This window comes from Triticum dicoccoides, chromosome 1A (assembly GCF_002162155.2).
Source record: "Triticum dicoccoides isolate Atlit2015 ecotype Zavitan chromosome 1A, WEW_v2.0, whole genome shotgun sequence".
NCBI classification, from domain to species: Eukaryota; Viridiplantae; Streptophyta; class Magnoliopsida; order Poales; family Poaceae; genus Triticum; species Triticum dicoccoides.
Genome location: NC_041380.1, coordinates 607,723,987 through 607,742,953, shown reverse-complemented (window position 1 = coordinate 607,742,953; position 18,967 = coordinate 607,723,987). Strand labels below are relative to the sequence as shown.

General features: G+C 43.9%; 2 protein-coding genes across 3 annotated transcripts in view; one reads left to right on the top strand and one right to left on the bottom strand.

Annotated features, from left to right (window-relative positions):
- LOC119357245 (nucleoside diphosphate kinase 4, chloroplastic-like) overlaps positions 1-1,529 on the top strand; it is a 10,596-nt gene extending 9,067 nt beyond the window's left edge. Inside the window, exons 8-10 of the mRNA XM_037624244.1 lie at positions 459-626; positions 718-830; positions 1,095-1,529. Coding sequence (XP_037480141.1) covers positions 459-626; positions 718-830; positions 1,095-1,218 — 405 coding nt within the window. The 3' untranslated portion in view covers positions 1,219-1,529. The remainder of the gene's footprint in view (positions 1-458; positions 627-717; positions 831-1,094) is intronic.
- Positions 1,530-2,272: 743 nt separating this feature from the next.
- Positions 2,273-6,120, bottom strand: LOC119295414. 2 transcript variants are annotated; one of them, XM_037573844.1, is made up of 4 exons: positions 5,743-6,120; positions 3,676-4,185; positions 2,886-3,044; positions 2,273-2,765 (listed from the first exon to the last, which is right to left on the bottom strand). In XM_037573844.1, exons 1-4 carry the CDS (start codon positions 5,959-5,961, stop codon positions 2,670-2,672), a joined length of 984 nt encoding a protein of 327 aa, XP_037429741.1. In that variant the 5' UTR covers positions 5,962-6,120; the 3' UTR covers positions 2,273-2,669. The 2 variants fall into 2 exon arrangements, with proteins under 2 accessions (XP_037429741.1, XP_037429735.1); XM_037573838.1 differs by having other exon boundaries at positions 2,886-3,047; positions 5,743-6,119.
- Positions 6,121-18,967: the final 12,847 nt, after the last annotated feature.

The window sequence follows — 18,967 nt, the reverse complement described above, 5'->3', positions numbered from 1 at the left end:
AAACTGCGCACAGCCCATCACAATCCCTTTAAACAAAACTGCGCACAGTCCATCACAATCCCTTAAAACCAAAATACACAGCCCATGCCCATCACAATCCCTTTAAACAAAACTGCGCACAGCCCATCACAATCCCTTTAAACCAAAATACACAGCCCATGCCCATCACAATCCTGTAAGACCAAAATATGCAGTCCATCACAAGTTTCTACTGTTTAGTGTTCTCCCCCATGTCAGGTGTTCAGTAGAAGGTGTCACAGTTTGTTTCAAACCTCTTTTATCCTTTGCTGTAGCGCCGTTAGCCAACAAGAGCCGTGACATTTGGTTTCATTCTATGAACAGAGCCAGGGAAATACCCCTGATTTTCGGGATACAAAAAGTGTTCTCTCCATATACATGTCTTTAATTTCCTACTGTATCATGATGGATGTCTCTGTATCTTTTCTCTCTGGCAACAGATTTCTGAGATAGTGTCCCGATTCGAGAGAAAAGGATACAAGCTTGTTGCCATCAAGCTGGTGGTTCCATCCAAGCAGTTTGCCGAGAAGCACTACCATGATCTCAAGGAAAGACCTTTCTTCAGTGGACTGTGCGACTTCCTCAGCTCCGGTCCCGTGCTTGCCATGGTAATCAAATCCCCCCATCTTTTGTCCGTACACAAATAACCCTGTGTTTGCCGCCAAGTTGCGGTTTATTAATCTGTTCCATATTCTGAAGGTATGGGAAGGAGAGGGCGTTATCAAGTACGGGAGGAAGCTGATCGGTGCCACGGACCCATCGAAATCTGAGCCAGGAACCATCAGGGGTGACCTTGCTGTTGTTGTTGGAAGGTATGCTTCATTCTCTCGTCAGTAGGCCCAGCTAGCGATGATCCATTATTTGCACTCATTCAGAAAAGTGTGTCCATGCATCTAATCATCCATCATTTGCACTCATCACTGCTTAGTTTCAGTCTTTTAGAATAGACAGACTGAAGCAAAAAAAGAAGAAAGAAAGGCCTGATGTAGGGTTCGATTCCGCATTTCTTGAATGCCATGATGCACTCCCAGAATAATTCCTTTGTGCTCACATTCATTCTGTCGTCTGAACGTCAGAAACATCATCCACGGGAGCGATGGCCCGGAGACAGCCAAGGACGAGATCGCACTCTGGTTCCAGCCCAAGGAGCTGGTCTCTTACACCAGCAACGAGGAGAAGTGGATCTACGGTGTGAACTAACCGCTGCATCGTCTTCAGAAGAGCCAAAGAAGCTCCAGTCCCTTTCCGTAATCGCGTCTAGACCATGGCAGAGTGCAATAACACCGTGACCCGGGCGACCTTTCAGTCGGTGTCGCCCTTGCCCTTGTCTCGTTCTGATGCAATAAGGCCCGAAGAAATTTAAAGAGCTTGTACCTTTGAATATTATAGAGCGTGCACCGAGCAATCGTGATGTTCAAATCAAACCGTCGCCTTCAGGCACTTGATTTTGATGGATGCTGTTTGTTTTCATGTGTTGTCCAAATTCAGGCCTATATTCTCTGCACTTTTCACTGTCACTGTAGCCGGATGTCCATTTTAATTTCGTTTCCGTTCCTTGGTGCATGACTGTGGGATGATTTTTGGGGGCTTAGAGGATGGGGCCAAATCTCGACCGCTTTCACCTTTCGAAGTCTTTGAGGATGCAATTTTTGCCCTTGTTTCTTAAAATTGTGACATTAAGTCTGTACTAGCAATAAACACTAATAAATTATCCCTGATAAACAGATATACAACGATACAATCTAGATAGATAGTTCTGGGCATGTTTGTTGCGGTGGATTTTTTTTAAACGGAGGTAAAAGATTTGCCTGTATAGTACGTAACTAAGAGAGAAGAAGAGTTTGTGTTACAAATACACCCCTTGCTAATAATACAACAAATGAATTACTCTCCCATCCCAGCAAAATTGTCCCTAGTTCATTAGCGACGGATTTATGATAGCCCTGTCCCACCCAATTTTGCCTGTTTTAGTGTTTGTTGGACCAACTTTTATGTATTTTTGGCTGATTTTCTGTAAATGTTATAAAATAGGCGCGTCACAATGATAGTCCCGCAATCATAAAACTGATCTTAGAACGTTGAGAAAGCTTGTCGACATAAAAGGACATAGTTTTGGTTTGGAAGTTGGGGCCTTGAGACTGATATGTCAATTTGTAAGCAAGCACTTGACCAACCATCATCATCACAAGAGTAGTACTACTAGTAGGATTATTAATAGCAATAACAACAAGATTATCACATGGCGGCAAGCAAGTGACAAGAGAGGGGCCTGGGTTTTATTTATTTAGTACCAACTTCAAGTTCAAGCCTTTGTACACAGAGAAGCTAGGGAGGGCTCTCCACTCTCTTGCACCACAGGGAGGAGGACCATCATATTATTATTACTACTACTACAAACGAACGCGAAAATAGAAAATGTCACCCCAAGGAACGGATTTGATGGATCGACTGAAATGAATTCCGACGGGCGGCGCAGCGCGGCACAACAGCCATGATCCTAGAAGGCGGTGCCGCCTCACCTAGAAGCTTCTAGACGCCAACAAAGCCACTGGCAGCAGCTCTCAGCAGCAGCAGCAGCAGCTTAATTCCCTCCTTGCAACAACCTTTGACTTCCCTCCTCATCGGCTTGGCGGCGGCCTCCATGGCCCCGTCTACTTCCTCGGCTTGAGCATGTCGCCGTCGTCCATCTTGGCGAACCTCCCTCGCACCCTCGGCTGGCTGTCTGCCAGAGCCTTCCTGCAAGCATACTGCAAACACACAGAATTGCAAACAGTCATCACTCTCTGGTCTTGTTCAATCTTCTTGCTGAATTACTTGTGTAGTAGCTAGTAGAAGAAGAAAAGAAAAGAGGTATGTTTGTAATATACCTTGATCTTTCTGCCAAAGTTCCTCTGGATCTTCTTCTTCCTGTACCTGTTGAGCTTCTGCTTCCTCTCCTCGCTTTTCAGGTCACTGATGGTCACAAGCCTCTCACCAGATGCCTGCACATTTCCTGCGATCCCAGGTCGAGGGTTGTTGGCACCAAGCTTCTGTCGAAAAAAGAGGTAAACATATTAGCCTTGCAAATTGCAATCCTCGTACAAAAATCCTCGTACAATATACTTCACCTGTGCGTGTAAATTAGAAATCATATTACTAGTATCTTGCGTGTCGAAAAAACTAGTAAGCAACTTGAAAGATACCACACACACAGTAAGTGGTGAGTGTGCAGGGTAGGTATATATGCCCTGCAGTGTCAGCTAAAGCATCGAGGAGGCCGTTAAGGGAAAGGTGGCTTTGGGCAGAATTAGCAACCTCTGAGATCACATCACTACATAGCTAGTGCCTCTCCTTCCTTCATATCATACAGTAGCTTTTATCTATCTATAGTATAACGGAACGGCCTTTTCATGTCGAGCAAAGCACTACATTGATTTTAGTACATGTACAGTGAGAAGGTTTTGTGGAATGCCATGAGAAAGCGACGCCTTTTAGGTTTGTCTTTTGTCGACAGCTGTGCTCACTTGGAGACACAAAGCTGAAAGGTCGATCAGTGGTGCTTGTCACAGCAATAATTCCATTTCCATCTCCATCTCCATCTCCAGTGTTGTGCTGTGCTGTGCAGTGCAACAGGGAGATAGAGAGAGAGAGAGATGATCATCACCATGTCATACATACCTGAATGTCACCCTCGCTGTAGGCTCGCCGGAGCCCGAAGGCGGCCTCGAAGTCGAGCCCTTGGAAGTCGAGGAAGTTGGGCCTCACCGCCGACCCGTTCATCCAGTCGCCCGAGTTGAGGCACCCGGAGCTGACGCTCTTCTGGAGCGAGCACTCGCCGGTGCCGGCAGCAGCAACCGTCGACGACGATGATGCCCTGAGCTCCCCGGGCACGTCCTCGACCTGCAGCATGGGGATCTTGACGTCCAGCAGCTCGGATATGGTCTCCTCGATGGCCGACTTCTCCATGAGCTCCTTCTCGCACTCGTACAGCACCTCGCTCAGGCCCATGTCCGAGACCTTGATGCTGTCGTCCATGGCGTTGTCCCCGCCGGACATCATCGAGATGGCGGCGGCTACCGGGTCGAGGGCCAGCAGCGGCTCCTCGATTATGGGCTCCGGAGCCTTGAACAGGTCCCCCTCTGCTCCCAGGTCGTACTCTGATATCAGGGATGGCTGCCCCATGTCTCCCTGTTATTTTTTTTTACCATACATGCATGAAACAAAATATATTATTAGAGGTGAGAAATCAACTTAAAACATTTAATCCTACTAGAAACACTTAATTTCTGGCACCCAGAACCAGAATGACTTAAATTTCTGCAAATACAATGAACTGAAGAAGATAAGTAAGCAGTAGGAAGAAGAGTGGAAGGTCAAGAGTAAAAATAAAAAGGGCAAGTGGTGGTAGCAGTAGAGAATAGTTTTGATGAGTGCTGTTGTATTCTAGTGTGGGTGCACATGTGAGCTGACGCCAAGTCCCTGCCATGCTTTGCTATTGCTATTGCTATTGCTACCACCACACCACATGACTACATGAGCAGGGCAGAAGAAGAGCATATGCCGCCCATGGACAGGACAGGACAGTGGCATCTCCTCCAATGGCCAAAAACACATCAACCTAATTCCATCCCTCTCTTCAAATTGGCAACTACTAAAGCCTAAAGGTGAGTGAGAAGAAGAAGATTCAAAGCTGGGAGGCAACATGAGCAAGTGTTATCTGGGATCTTTCTTTCCATAACACATAAAAAAACAGTGAGGGTCATGAGGATTTATGGCATGGTGCTGGTAAATTAGGACAGTTTGTTTGAATTAGGCAAAAATTAGGTGTTTCCCCTTTTTGTATGGCAGTGCAGTGGTGATGGACGTTGACGTATGAATACTGTATACCACTAGTAATATTAATTATAGCAAGACATGATAAGCAATCTTTATCTATCAAAGTAGCTAAAAATGTGCTTGTGTGTGACAGTGTGATTGATGCATGTTGATGACAATCAGTAAAGTAGCACCGGTCCATAGTCCATACATAGATATTATATGAGTTTGCAACAAGAAAAAAGTAAGTAAAGGAAAGGAAACAAGGATGGAGGAAGCAACGAGTGGTTAATTAAAAATAAAGGTGGGCAGTAAGTACTTACTATTAGAGATGTTATTTTTGTTAATTAGTGGATGAGAATTATTAAAAATGGGAGATGAATCTAATTAGAAGGGAGGTTGTTTCTAGTCCAGTGTAGAATAGTTGACAGCTCCTCCCTTTCCCTGTCCCTGTCCCTCCTCTCTCTACATATACTCTTGTAATACAGAGTTGATAGTCCGTTTTTTTGCAGAGGAGAGGCCGTCGATATCGCAGGTGGGGCTCGGAAACAAGAATGGGGAAAGAAGGCGACATTTTAATTTTGTCTCCACGGAGAGGACGGACGGACGGACAGAGAAGAGAAGAATTGGAATTGGCGGCGGCGGCGGCCTTACAAGTGGTGCAGCAACCAATTTCAATTTCCAAAATTGAATTGAATTGAATTGAATTGCAGCCAAGAAGCAGAAGCAGACAGACAGGAAAAATACCAGTTAGTGCTGTGCTAAAAGCAAAGCCTTTTGTTTTTTTTGGGGGGTGATGCAACATAATAGTACTAGAAAGAAGTGATGTGATGCAGGAGAGGAGATTGATGGAGTGTCATGCATGTCATGTTCTCTTATGCAAATAAGATTAAGATACTAGTAGTAGCTAGCAGGGGGAAAGGTACTCACGAGGTGGTGGTACATGGCGGCGGCGGCGGCGGCGGCTTGATGTTGTTGTTGTTGGTGGTGCAGGAGAGGGAGAGGGAGAGGTGGCGGCGGCGGAGCAGCGTGGGTGGATGCAGATGGGGAGGAGAAGGAGGAGGGGGAGGAGGAGAAGAGCGGGGAGTATGAGTAGCCTGGCCCCGGCGGCGAGTAGGCGGAGAAGCTGAAGCCGGCGTCGGCGAACATCTTGTTTGTCTGTTTGTTTGTGTAGTGGCTGTGTGTTTTGCGGTGGCCGGCGTGAGGAGGAGGTCTTTCTAGGGAAGAGAAGGGCTCTCTCTTTCTAGGGAAGGGAAGGGAAGGGGAGGGGAGGGGAGGGGAGGGAATGGGGGTTTAGGGTTGGGAGAGATTGGAAAGGATGGAGGCCTCCGCAGCCGGGATTTATAGCAACAAGGTGCAAGCAGAGCGGAGGAGGAAGAAAGGGACAAACAAAGAAAGAAAAGAAAAGTAAATAAAAGCCACGCTGGGTGGTGTCTCCATCCCATCCATCACATCACAACACCAGCGCCAACGCCAACGCCAACTCCATATCCAACTCCAACGCGGTGCTGCTGCTGGGCTTGGGCTTGGGCTGGCCTCAAAACAAGACCAGACATGAATGTTCAATCAGTGAGGCAGGCCAGGGCAGGGCAGCCACATGGATGGATGGACTCACCTTCACCTTCCTTGCGCAATCAACACACGCCTCTCTCTTTCCCCACTATCCCTACACTGCCCTGCCCTGCCCTGCTACAGTGTTTACTACTAGCACTGCCCTTGGTTTTTTCTTCTTTTCCACGTGAATTTGCTTGTCTGTTTTACCTTTACTTTCTTTTGGTGCAACGTACTACTAGTGATCTAAACACTCTTATTATGTTTATTTACAGAGTTCATAACCAGTTTCAACCAATCAGTCCATTTCTTCTACTTGTACTGCTTCCTCCCTCTCCCCGTCCATCCATCCATCGCCATCTACCCGTCCTAATCACCAACCACATAGGAGTCCCATAATATAAGAACGTTTTTTTTTGCACTAGTGTAGTGCCAAAAAACCTTCTTATATTATGAGACGGAAACGGAAGGACGTCAAACCCAAAATATAATTACTTAATCCCAATCACACACACGCACGCACGCACGCAGTCAAGCACATCATACACTCCCTCCCAGCAAGTTCTATTTGTTTCTTTCGCTCATACCTCCTACGGTGACTTGCTTTGTTTTCTTTCACCACACTGCTGCCTTCTTTTTTTTTGAGCATCAGTACAGACACAAGCGCTCATATACACGCGCATACACTCACTGCTGCCTCCTTGCTAGCTAGTTCACCCCAACTAACTACTCTAGCAAGTTGCATGTACCCACGTCCAGTCCACCACCATGCCCATCCATGCATTCCACTCCACTCACGCACTTCACTTCAATCCCGATCCGTCCGTCCCTGCGTAATTAAATTAACTTCCTTTTGCGACAATGTATTTGTCTATATGTTTGTTATTACAAATAAGTGGCGCTCAAAGTGTAAATAATCTCTATAATAGATCTCTTCCTTTTCACAAAAACAAGTCTCCTACTTCTCCCTCCCCTCCCCTCCACCGCCACATCATATCTCGTCACCGGTACCGACATCATCTTACTTCTTTTCATACCATCACTGTTCCTTCCTCCTTCATGTACACTGGCCCGCAACTAGTGACATCGCATCACCATTTCGATTCACACACTTGGTAATTCCTCTTAGCATGCCACAAGGCCAAGAGAAGCACTCGATTGTTTTTTGGACAGACTCTCACAGTGCATTGTAGCCAACCAAACAACCTACACCCTCAATATGGTCAAATAAAAGGAAATAAATAGAATACACTCTTATGCACCTACAACCTACACCCACTATGTCCATCCACTCACATTAATTGAAATTCATCCCCGATTAATCGTCAATAAATTACCTTCACCTTCCTCTTATTGTCCATATATTACATATAAGGAACGTTTAAAGTAAATTACGACCCGCTGCCTTTCACCTAGATAACTGGTTGATTGGTTGGCTGTTTATACGCCGCCAATCCCTTTACTCATCCCTTTTTTACATTCATTTTCATCTTATTTATATGACTTAGATGACCATCCATCCAGGGGCGGAGATAGGCCCCATGCACGCCGGGGTGTGACGGCCATGTGCTCGTACCCACCATTTTTCGACCTGAGCACGCAAATTACAACCTGCTATCTTCCACCTAGCTAGCCGGTCGATTCATTGTTTACATGCCACCAAACCCTTTACTCATCCATTTTTGGCGTTCATTTCATCCTATTTGCATGCCTCGGGTGACCATCCATCCAGGGGCGGAGATAAGTCTCAGGCACGCCGGGGCGTGATGGCCACGTGCTCGTACACACTATTTTCGATCTGAGCACGTAAATTACAACCCGCTATCTTCCACCTAGCTAGCTGGTCGATTGGTTGCCTGTTTATACGACACCAAACCCTTTACTCATCCGTTTTTGTTGTTCATTTTCATCGTATTTGCGTGCCTCAGGTGACCACCCATCCAAGGGCAGAGATAAGTCTCATGCACACCGGGGGGTGACGGTCGCGTGCTCATACACACCATTTTCGACCTGAGCATGCAAATTACAACCCGCTATCTTCCACCTAGCTAACTGGTCGATTGGTGGCCTGTTTATATGCCCACTACGTTCACACTATTCATCTCCATGTAACTACAGTGTAGTGAAGCCGTCCCTGGGCATGTCTAAATCCTGCCTCCGCCCTTGCCACCCATCTCCCGCTTTTTTGATATATTAGCTGATGGGCTGCCTTTGCACCAACCTACACCTTGGACCAACCTTAACCCTATCTATCTCCTAACAACAAAATTCATTGGAGTCCCGTCCATCTAATTAAATTACCTTCGATTTCATCTCTAAAAAAGACCACCTTCACTTTTCTTCTTATATGATGCCAAATCCTTTTACTCACCCATTTTGATGTCCTATTCATCTTATTCGCGTGCCTCAGATCAACATCCATTCGCTTACATGGACAGAACCAACCTATACCATGGGCCAACCTTAACCCCGTTTATCTCCTCACCTACACTGCCTCATCCCAATCCCCTCCACCACTATATCATCATATCAAATAAAAAGAAAGAAAAGAATAGTGTATACTCTTATGTAATGGCATACACACACGATGTCCATCCATTCACTCACATTAATTTGATTTCATCCTCGATTAATCGTCAGGTAAATTACCTTCACCTTCTCTTATAGTATTACATATAAGGAACATTTAAATAAAATTACAACCTGCCGCCTTCCACCTAACTTGCTGGTTGTTAGTGTTATTCTTTGATTTTACCGTTCATTTTCATCTTATTTGCCTCAGATGCCCATTCATCCAGGGGCAGAGACAAAGCACAGGAGGCATATCGGTCTGCGGCCAGGGCATGATGCCCACGTGCTCGTACATACTATTCATCCCCCTGTAGCTACAGAGTAGTGAAGCCCTGCCCCTGCATCCATCGTTGTTGTTTTTGATATATATATCAGCCTTGTGCCAACCTTAACCCTATCTATCTTCTAACTGAAACCGCCTTCCCACATTGTTGCAACCTATTTGTTACCGTTATTTATTGCTTAAGTCCTTGCCGACTAATTCTATATTGGCCATGTTAATGATAGCTTAATTAATTATCACTATTGGGCCCTTGTTGCTTACTCTGGGGTATCTCCTTCGGCTATTCATGGTTGAGTACGCATGCAGTTGACCTATATTACATAAACATAAATTATTTCATGCATACTAGTCTGGTGCAACACCAGAGCAAATATCAACAAAAATACGACAAAAAGGAAAATGCATTGCCCCTGGCTGGAATGACTTAAATCAATTCCAGCAGCGATAGAGACACATGAGAATCGATTGAGCCGTCATCATATTGACAGAGACGCCAATGATAATTTTTTTTTAATAATAACTTGTATACTTTTAATGAACAACTTGATACCAGTAAATGACCCTTTCGACTGTAGCCACTGATATCAACGCACACGTCAAATTGTTTTTACTAATCGACATCACTGTCATATGTCATCTCTAATCAGATATATATGTTACCTAAGGTGCATGATGTAGATGCATGGCTCCTTTATTCCTTCCCTCCGGTATAGTATAAACGAACAAAACAAAAGTAAACCATGAGCTAGCAGCTAATTCCTTCCTAATCTCATAACATAAAAGTAACTGAACGTCATCAGAGAGGCATCATGCATCTATCGCCAAGTCATGCGTCCACCCATCAAGTTGCACTGTTTGAGGACGTATATGTTACTCCATCCAAGGCACCTAATCATCATCTTGTTGGCCAAAATAACATGCATGTCACGATTGCACAAGTGACCAGAGATGTTTTTTCTAATATTAAATAGAGTACGATTAGTTGGGAATGAGCCGAACTATCTATAGTGTATGGGCGAATTTGGTAGCTAGTTAGTTTTCCGTATAGGGTGAGAGCATGGGCAGTGTCACTACGTATGCATTAAATTAAGATTAAATTGTGGGTTGGTGCGTGTTATTGTGAAACAAGTCATAACAGATATACTATTAGTTTAATTTGCAAAACAACATCACTTTTAAAAGTTGTTTCACAAACTCTACGGACTCGCATATCTGAATTAGAACAACTTCTCCACACTACTGCAAAACTTATACTAGTTGTAATTATCGACTTGTTTTTACTAGCTGTAATTTTATTTATATGATTCTGATTATTTAACTGAAATAAATTTTAACTCATAATATACATAGAATATGGACTGGAACATTGGATGTACAAAGAAGAGTGCCATTTAACCAAAGCGTACATTGATCGAATCTTTGGATCCATGACAGGCGCCATGATGGATATGAGGAGGAAACCACCCACCGAACGGAGTATGTTCTGTCCATGTCGTGATTGTGAAAATATCATGATCTTTAAGAACCACCGGCAAGTCAAGTCGAAGCACAATTGATTAGAAGGGGTTTCATGGAGGGCTATATGCATTATTGGACAAAGCACAACTCAATTGACACAATGGAGCAAGATCAAGATAACACATGCGCCAACCGTTGAACTGTATGTATATATTAAATCCATTAAAGGCACCTAAGCATGGTCTTGTTGGGCAAAATAACATGCATGCCACAATGGTTTAAGTAGCTGAAGATATTCTTTAATATTTAAAATAGAGTATGATTTGTTAGGAATGAGCCAAACTAGCTAGTAGTATATGGTCGAATTTGGTAGCTAGTTAATTTTCCATATAGGGTGAGAGCATGCATGGGCTTTGGCATTATGTATGCTAGCTTGTAAATTATGAAGATATATATTTTTAAGAAAATAGAGTACGATTATAACAGGAATGAGCCAAACTAGTGTCTGATCGAGTTTGGTTGCTAGTTAATTTTCCAAGCAGGGTGAAGACGTGATGTCTTTGGCATAGCATGTAGATTGATTGAGAAGATCTTGGGGGTTGGTGCGTGTTTATGGGAAGGAACTCAAAATATCTCAATTTGCAATTTAGCATCTTTTCAACATTGTTTTGCGAACTCTTCAAGCGGAAGGAATTTATAATTTCTCCAGTTCACAACTCAGAATCGAAATTCTCTCTTGACGCGGCGGTGGCGGTGGCGGTGGCGGCGGCGGGCGGTCGTGCACGAGTGGCCGGACCAGATTCTTGGGGAATTAAAGACAGACATCAATCCGGTTGGTTGGCAACACAAATTGTCTTGCAAAAAGGAGACGCGTGATGTAGAGTTCAAAGTACAGTGTGCTTGCTTTTGCAAAAACAAAAAGCAAAAAGAACATGCCTGTACACAGCTTGCAGCATGTTATTCACTTGGGAATATGCATCCATCCTGTCCTCCTCCAACGTTTCAATTCATCCATCACGCGGCTTTCAACAGTTTGTTCGGATTCCATGTGTGCATCACCCTACCTATATATCAATCTATCTAGCTAGAGGCCACTCGCAGACCCATGGCGAAAACGACCCAAATAATGCTTTATATATATGTATTTTTGGTAAATGAATGAGGAGTGAAACATGCAATAAACAAGGAAAATGTTTACTAAATTCTTCTTTTGGATGATGCGTGAGCAAATTAAGGCCAGCAGATGGGACTGCTCCAGCTGATAAGTTTTAGCAGGGCTTTTTGTGTGTATGAATCTACGACATGTTCATGCAAGCATGTAAGTATGTATGATTTGTACATGCATGCACCTGCACGGTGTACAACTGTTACTGTAGTGCAATTTTGTGCACAATATGAAGAAAACAAAGAGGCAGCACGATCGAGCGAGTTGGATTCTATTTGTTGGCAAGGGATCTCAAGGAGAGAGGTGAGTGAGTGAGTGATTGAGTGGGAATCTTTGTGTGGTGGTGGGCACTCACTCTAGTGGAGCCTTCTTCACTCCAATTTTATTTTATTTTCACCCAAGGTAAGGTACAGTAGCTAACAACAAGCTAGTGGCTAGCTATAGCAACAAAACAAGAGGGCCCTCTCTCACCTTTTATTGTCAATTTGTGAGTGTGATGTGCAGTGCCTGGCCTTTTCACACATGCAAGCTGCTGACGCTGGCTACCTCTAGCTGCAACTTGCTCGCTTGCTTGCACCAATAATCGGCGGGGTGGGTCCCACATGTCATCTTGCTTATACTATAAAGGTTCCCTTTTGCTTACTTTTTCATCTTGTTGGTAAAACGCACAGAGTCTCCTTTACTTACTTTATTACTGGCAGCTTGCATCAGGCATCTGCTACATGCTGCCTTTGGTTGACAGCTTAGTTCGGTTATTATTTCATGGAGGGTGATAGCACAGCTACTATATCAACATGACAACATGGGATAAGTATATTAGCTGTTTAATTCATCTCAGTGTGTGTCTAGATGCATGCATGCTAAAGCGTTTGCATCTAGATGCACCATGCACGCACCGATCCATGAGGAAGACACAAAGTCGTCGCTAGCTACGGGCTACAAGCTGCTTCATTATAATTTTTTTACTGGTTTGCAATCCCCATAAAGAAAGGAAAGAAAAGAAAAGAAAAGAAAGTGTTGAAGAGGAAAGGGAAGATGCACCCGGTTGGTTTTCACTACTGGCTAGTGGAGAGCCAACATCTTTTGTAGAGGCACCCATTATGTCTTGTGCGTCTACACCTTTTAGAGGCAAACCAAGGACAACCCTTGTTCCTTAACCGGCAAGGTTTTTCCTTTCTTTTGGTCAATTGCAACAACATCATTGGCCATGTAATTAACCACCCATAACCAATTGCTATATATATATGGTAACACCTTTTTTGTTCCTTTGGAGGGCCTCTGGTAGTGAGATCAAATCACCTAGGTCATTTATTCCATGCATCACCTCCACTTCGATGGCCAGTTCTTTTTAACCACCGAGTCATTGATTAGTTCACAAACAAGCTACGCATTCTCGCCATATGTATCATAAAAATGTGATGTTTTGGACATGTTTTCGGTCAAGCTTTCAAAATTTTGACAGTTAATATCATGTGAATAGAGGACCCCTTGTATTGAGGAACTTTTGCCTCTTGAATGTAATTCGGAATAAAACTCTCTTTACCCTTGCAAAATGAAAACAAACAAACCATGTTAATAGTCCAGATCGGGAATTTTGTATTGAGGAACTCTTGCCTCTGGAATGTAATTCTATAACTCTGGTATAAAACTCTCTTTACCCTCGCAAAAGAGGGAAAAAAAATCATGTTAATAGTTCAGATCGGGAATTTGAAAAACATAGGCCTGAAGTGCAAATCATATACGCTTTTGAATATCCACTTTGAGAAAAAAAGTGCAATGACTAATATGTAGATTACAACATAATAATTGGTATCATTAAAATCACTGTTCGATGGAGTGCCAATTTTGTATCAAATAATCTGCATATATATGGTCGAACAAGGTACAATTTTGAAACAAAATGCGTGGCTTATATTTTGGTACGGGGTGTGTATAGTATAGTATAGGCGTGCATGGCTCTACGTGTCCATGTTTTGATGTGGTATCTAGCTTTAGGGCCGCCTTGGTATCTTTATGATAGAGTATACATGTCAACCTTCCTTGTTCTTCCGATCGATGCATGCATGGTGGTCTAGCTAGCCATGAAATACAAGAAGCCAAACTAGCTTCCTAGCTACTGATAAAACAAAGGAAAACAAAACAAACTAGCTGCCCAGGTGGATGTACTCTACGTGTTGTAGTACACGTAGAATCAAAATTCAGCTTTAAATGAAATGATTCTTTTCACAAGTTTGAGCCACATGACTGGTGCATCAATCACCATCTACATTCCACTGTACTAGCATAACACCAGTGTTTTATTAAAGCTAGTACAAAGTTGAGACACTTATTTTATTTTGAGACGGAGGGAGTATAAAACAATTGAAATTGCATTGGATCACGAGTATACAATAACCAATGGATTTGCAGAAGGTAATAAAGAAATTCAAACAAGCCCACCTGCGTAAATGCACGGTCATTGAAGCACTGATATGTACTTATAAAATATATTCTTTCATTCAAAACATGAGTGAGGTGGCCACTTTGCTTGTTTGATTCAGCTGGGTGTAGAGACAAGTTCTGCAGTTTGAGGCTTCCCACCTGCATTATTTTTTATTTTATTTTTTCTAACCGAAAAGGTTTGATGAGGATGAATAAGATTGAAATGGAGTGGATAGTGAACCTTTTTAAGCCAGCTCCAGTTATAAGATAAGGGTGTGGCTAGATTTTAGTACAGAGACTTAATCAAGTCTCAATCAAGTGATAGAACATATAAAAAGAAGAAAGAGAAAACTTAAAAGAAAATTTGCACAGATCTTTGTGTAAGATCTCATGAATATAACATCGACAGTCTTAGTCGACCGAGATTTAGCAATCCCGATAAGATAAAGACTGAGATCAAATGGTTAGGATTAATCAGCAAACTGTTGGTTGGATGTTACCTGGGGTTTGACCTTTTTATTTGATCTGAAGGGTTTAACTAACTGGATTTCATACTGACCCGTGCGTTGACCTGTAATATACTGCAGTAGTATATGTGGAGTAGTTGCAGTGCAGCTAGCTACAGATAGATCACACACGCGCAGTGCGTGTTGGGTTGTAGCGATGGATGTGTGGGCAAGTTGGAATGGAAGTGTGCCGCCGCTTATACGCACCGTACGTCTCGACTCTGCTGCAGCTTTGGCTTGCTTTCATTTCATTTCTAGGGCATCTCCACCTGCAGCTTCTTCGATCCTTCCTGCTCCATAGCTTTCTTTCTTTCTTTCTTTCTTTCTCCCTCGTCTCTTTACAGTCTGGGATCGATCCATACATCCACGCCCGCATGGAGCTGCCTAGCTAAGCTATGCTCATCGGTCCAGCTACCTAGCTAAGCTCCATCGGCGCTGACATTGACTAGGTTGTTTCTTTTTAACCCACTACAACAAAACAAAAGTGTACCTATATATACTTTTGAAATAGGCTTTCATGCCGCTTTAAGGATAAAGCAACAATACAACGTGATGAGAAACCTCTCTTACAAATCAGCTTTGAGAAGGAATAGGGTACGGAAACCCATAATAGAGCCTTCTGCCTGCATCCCACAACGTAGCCAGTAGATGTCACATGCCATGGATTGAAACCCTTGCTTGTAACACAGATGTGCCCATGACCGCCACTGCCGAAGGAGTCAACGCAAGGGGAACGATGTCGCTGAGAACCATGGACGACCATCGCCGGATCTGCGTGGGATGGGAAGATGTGTTGCAAGGAACCTTGGAGACGGCGGGACAAGAGGGGAGATGGTCCGCCGCCACCTTCGGCCGGCCGGGGCGTTGCACACCGACAACGGTGAGGAGGGAAGGGTCGTTAGGAGGCGCCTGTGGCGGTGGGGATGGCCGTCCGAGCAGGCGACATTTTTACCACCAAACTAGATAAGTTGATAAAACAAATGCTAAAGTAGACAAAAACCAGTTGGATAAGCTGGATTATTGTAATCCACCCAATGGAGCCCCAATTGTTGACCGCAAACATGTATCTACCTACTCCATCTCCCGCAGCAGAATATAAGACGTGTTACGCTCACCACATGGGCTGGTTAAGTGTGTATAGTTTGGCGGCAGTGGCAGGGCATCAATTGTGCGATGATTCATCACTTGTTGGAGTATTATTTGACAAATCTAGCCCTTTGTTAAAACTAATGTCACGTCTGACCCTTTGACGCAACTATTTGTAAATCTGGCCCCTGAGGTTGGCGTCAAGGAGGATGGCGCCAAACTTGTGCAGGTCGGCGCCAAGACATTGCTACAGTCAGATGCTCTGAGGGGTCGGCTCCAAGGAGCTCGGCGCCGACCTTGCTTCGGCACATGATCCTACTGGCGCCGACCTGCACCGGTTCCGCTCCATCCTCTTTGGCGCCGACCTCGGGGGCCAGATTTGTACATAGTTTAGCCAAGGGGCCAGATGTGGTATTAGTTTCAGCAAAGGGCCAAATTTGTCAAATAATACCTTGTTGGACTGCTAGAAGGAATATGTGGTTATTATGCCCGCGGTCTGGTCAATCATGCATATGATGGTCCCTTGGGTAGTGCCATCTTTGTTCTTGCTGGCACCTATTAGTTAGTATATTGGATGGATGTGAAATCATTCATATGTCAGTCACTCTCACGCTTACGTCCTAGTTTTGTCTCGCATAGAACCTTCATCCCTCACAAATAATTGTTTCAAAAATCAAAAACTTAGAGAGCATATGTTTTTAATGACCGATTTGTTGATATCTTTCTCCCCACTAGCTAGTTATACATGCTACAATTAATCCAAGACGCACATCGATCTACCGAGAACCAAACAATCACTCAAGACGCAATATCGAGATTTGTTAACGGTGTTCATCGAACATCGGATAATCCCTGGGACATGACTTCAATTGCTCCTCCCCATTGATACCATGACAATATCAGACACCGGCCAATCGAACACCGGCACATGCCGTCGGCCCCCTCTGCGTGCTTGTGCTATTTTGGCATATGTTACATTGTGTGTCTATTCCCACATTATGCATGAGGTCTAGGATACAAGTGTCTTAATAGGACACGATTCCATACCCTGTCTACACACATCACAACTTCAAGTTCAATTGTAATCTAACTTGTACAAAATACTCTACACAACTCTAATATACACAAATACGAGTTTAATTAATTCCAAACATGTGTCAATGTGGGTGTACATGGAACTATGTTGCTCTTTCTGGTCCTGAAAAAAAAAGATGTTTAAGACATTGTAGGAATATTTGATTGGACGTGCGAAAACCATTAGTCTTCCTAAATTTGTAATGATATCAAATAAAAGTAATGATCAAGATGTAGAGAACGAAGTGGTCGGTGGAGCTGCATTGAGTGAAGCTGGCGATGGAGGAGAGGAGAAGAGAGAAGAGCATCCAACAACAATGTGACAACAAACAAATGGAGATGGAGATGGCCGATAATGACTCATCATTCGCCATTCATTATTGGTCCGGTCCATCCATCGCGTCCGCGGCAGATACTAGTGACCTAGTGGGTCCTCACTTTGTCCGCTGTCGACCTTAATTAGACGACCTTTGGTGTTCGCCTCAGCTAAATGGAGCAAGCTAAGCCAGACCGGACAGAGGAAGAAGAAACAAATTGAGCACTAATCAAAGTCGTTACGAGTTATACTACTTTCTCTGTTGTGTTAAAAATATTTTTATATTATTGGACGGAGGGAGTACCATATATGCATCAAAGCAAACCGTGCAGTGGTGCCAGCACCTATCTGTAGTGCCCTATGGGTTGGGACAGTCATATCATATCATCGCTGCCTAAGCAGGCTTGTTACTTATCAACAGTCGCCTGTAGTGAACCAACCTGTGGTTGGATGGTCAGAAGGACTGTGGTATCTTCAGCCCATCAGGGTTTAAATCCTAATTTCCTTTCAAGTTTTGTTTATTTTTCCTCGACATATATTTTACATGTTTCTAATAACTTTTCAGTGTTCCTATTTTTATATTTTTTTCCACGCATAACTATACTTGTACTCCCTGTATTTCGAATTACTTGTCGCGGGTATGAATGTATCTAGATGTATTTTAGTTCTAGATACATCCATTTCTATGACGAGTAATTTAAAACGGAGGAAGTAATTTGCACGCAAATTTAGTTGCATGCATATGCTTGTCCATGTGCAACTGCATCTCTTTTTCGTGCACAACTACAGTTGCATGCACGTTCGTCTCTTACGTGCAACTATAGTTTTTTCTTCTTCTTTTTTTCGAATAAACGTGCAACTATAGTTGCACAAGAACCAACCTAGCACAAATCCATGTGGGTTGCCCACGCGCAACTAAAGTTGCATGGCCACTGCCAGCACGCGTCTATAGGTTTACAATCACCGCCTTCGCTAATTATAGCTGCACCTCGATCCCTCACCGGCGGACACAAAAAATATAAGAGAAAGTAGAAAAAAGGAGAAAATAGAAGGAAAATATCCTACGCTATATCTGATTAATTTCGAATGGGATCAAACAAATAGTCGACTTCACTTATGTTTCTTCCTCGTCTCCCATGCCATAAACAATAGGAGTGGCAGTGGCCAATCTACACACCTCACCGGCGAAACTGTTGGGGAACGTAGTAATTTCAAAAAAATTCCTACGCACACGCAAGATCATAGTGATGCATAGCAACGAGAGGGGAGAGTGTTGTTCACGTACCCTCGTAGACATAAAGCGGAAGCGTTAGCACAACGCGGTAGATGTAGTCGTACGTCTTCAAGATCCGACCGATCAAGTACCGAACGCACAACACCTCCGAGTTCAGCACACGTTCAGCCCAATGACGTCCCTCGAACTCCGATCCAGCCGAGTGTTGAGGGAGAGTTTCGTCAGCACGACGACGTGATGACGATGATGATGTTCTACTGACGCAGGGCTTCGCCTAAGCGCCGCTACAGTATTATCGAGGTGGACTATGGTGGAGGGGGGCACCGCACACGGTTAAAACATCAACTGATCAATTGTTGTGTCTCTAGGGTGCCCCCTGCCCCCGTATATAAAGGAGCAAGGGGGGTGCGGTCAGCCAGGAGAGAGGGCGCGCCAGGAGGAGTCCTACTCCCACTGAGAGTAGGACTCCCCCCTTTCCTAGTTGGATTAG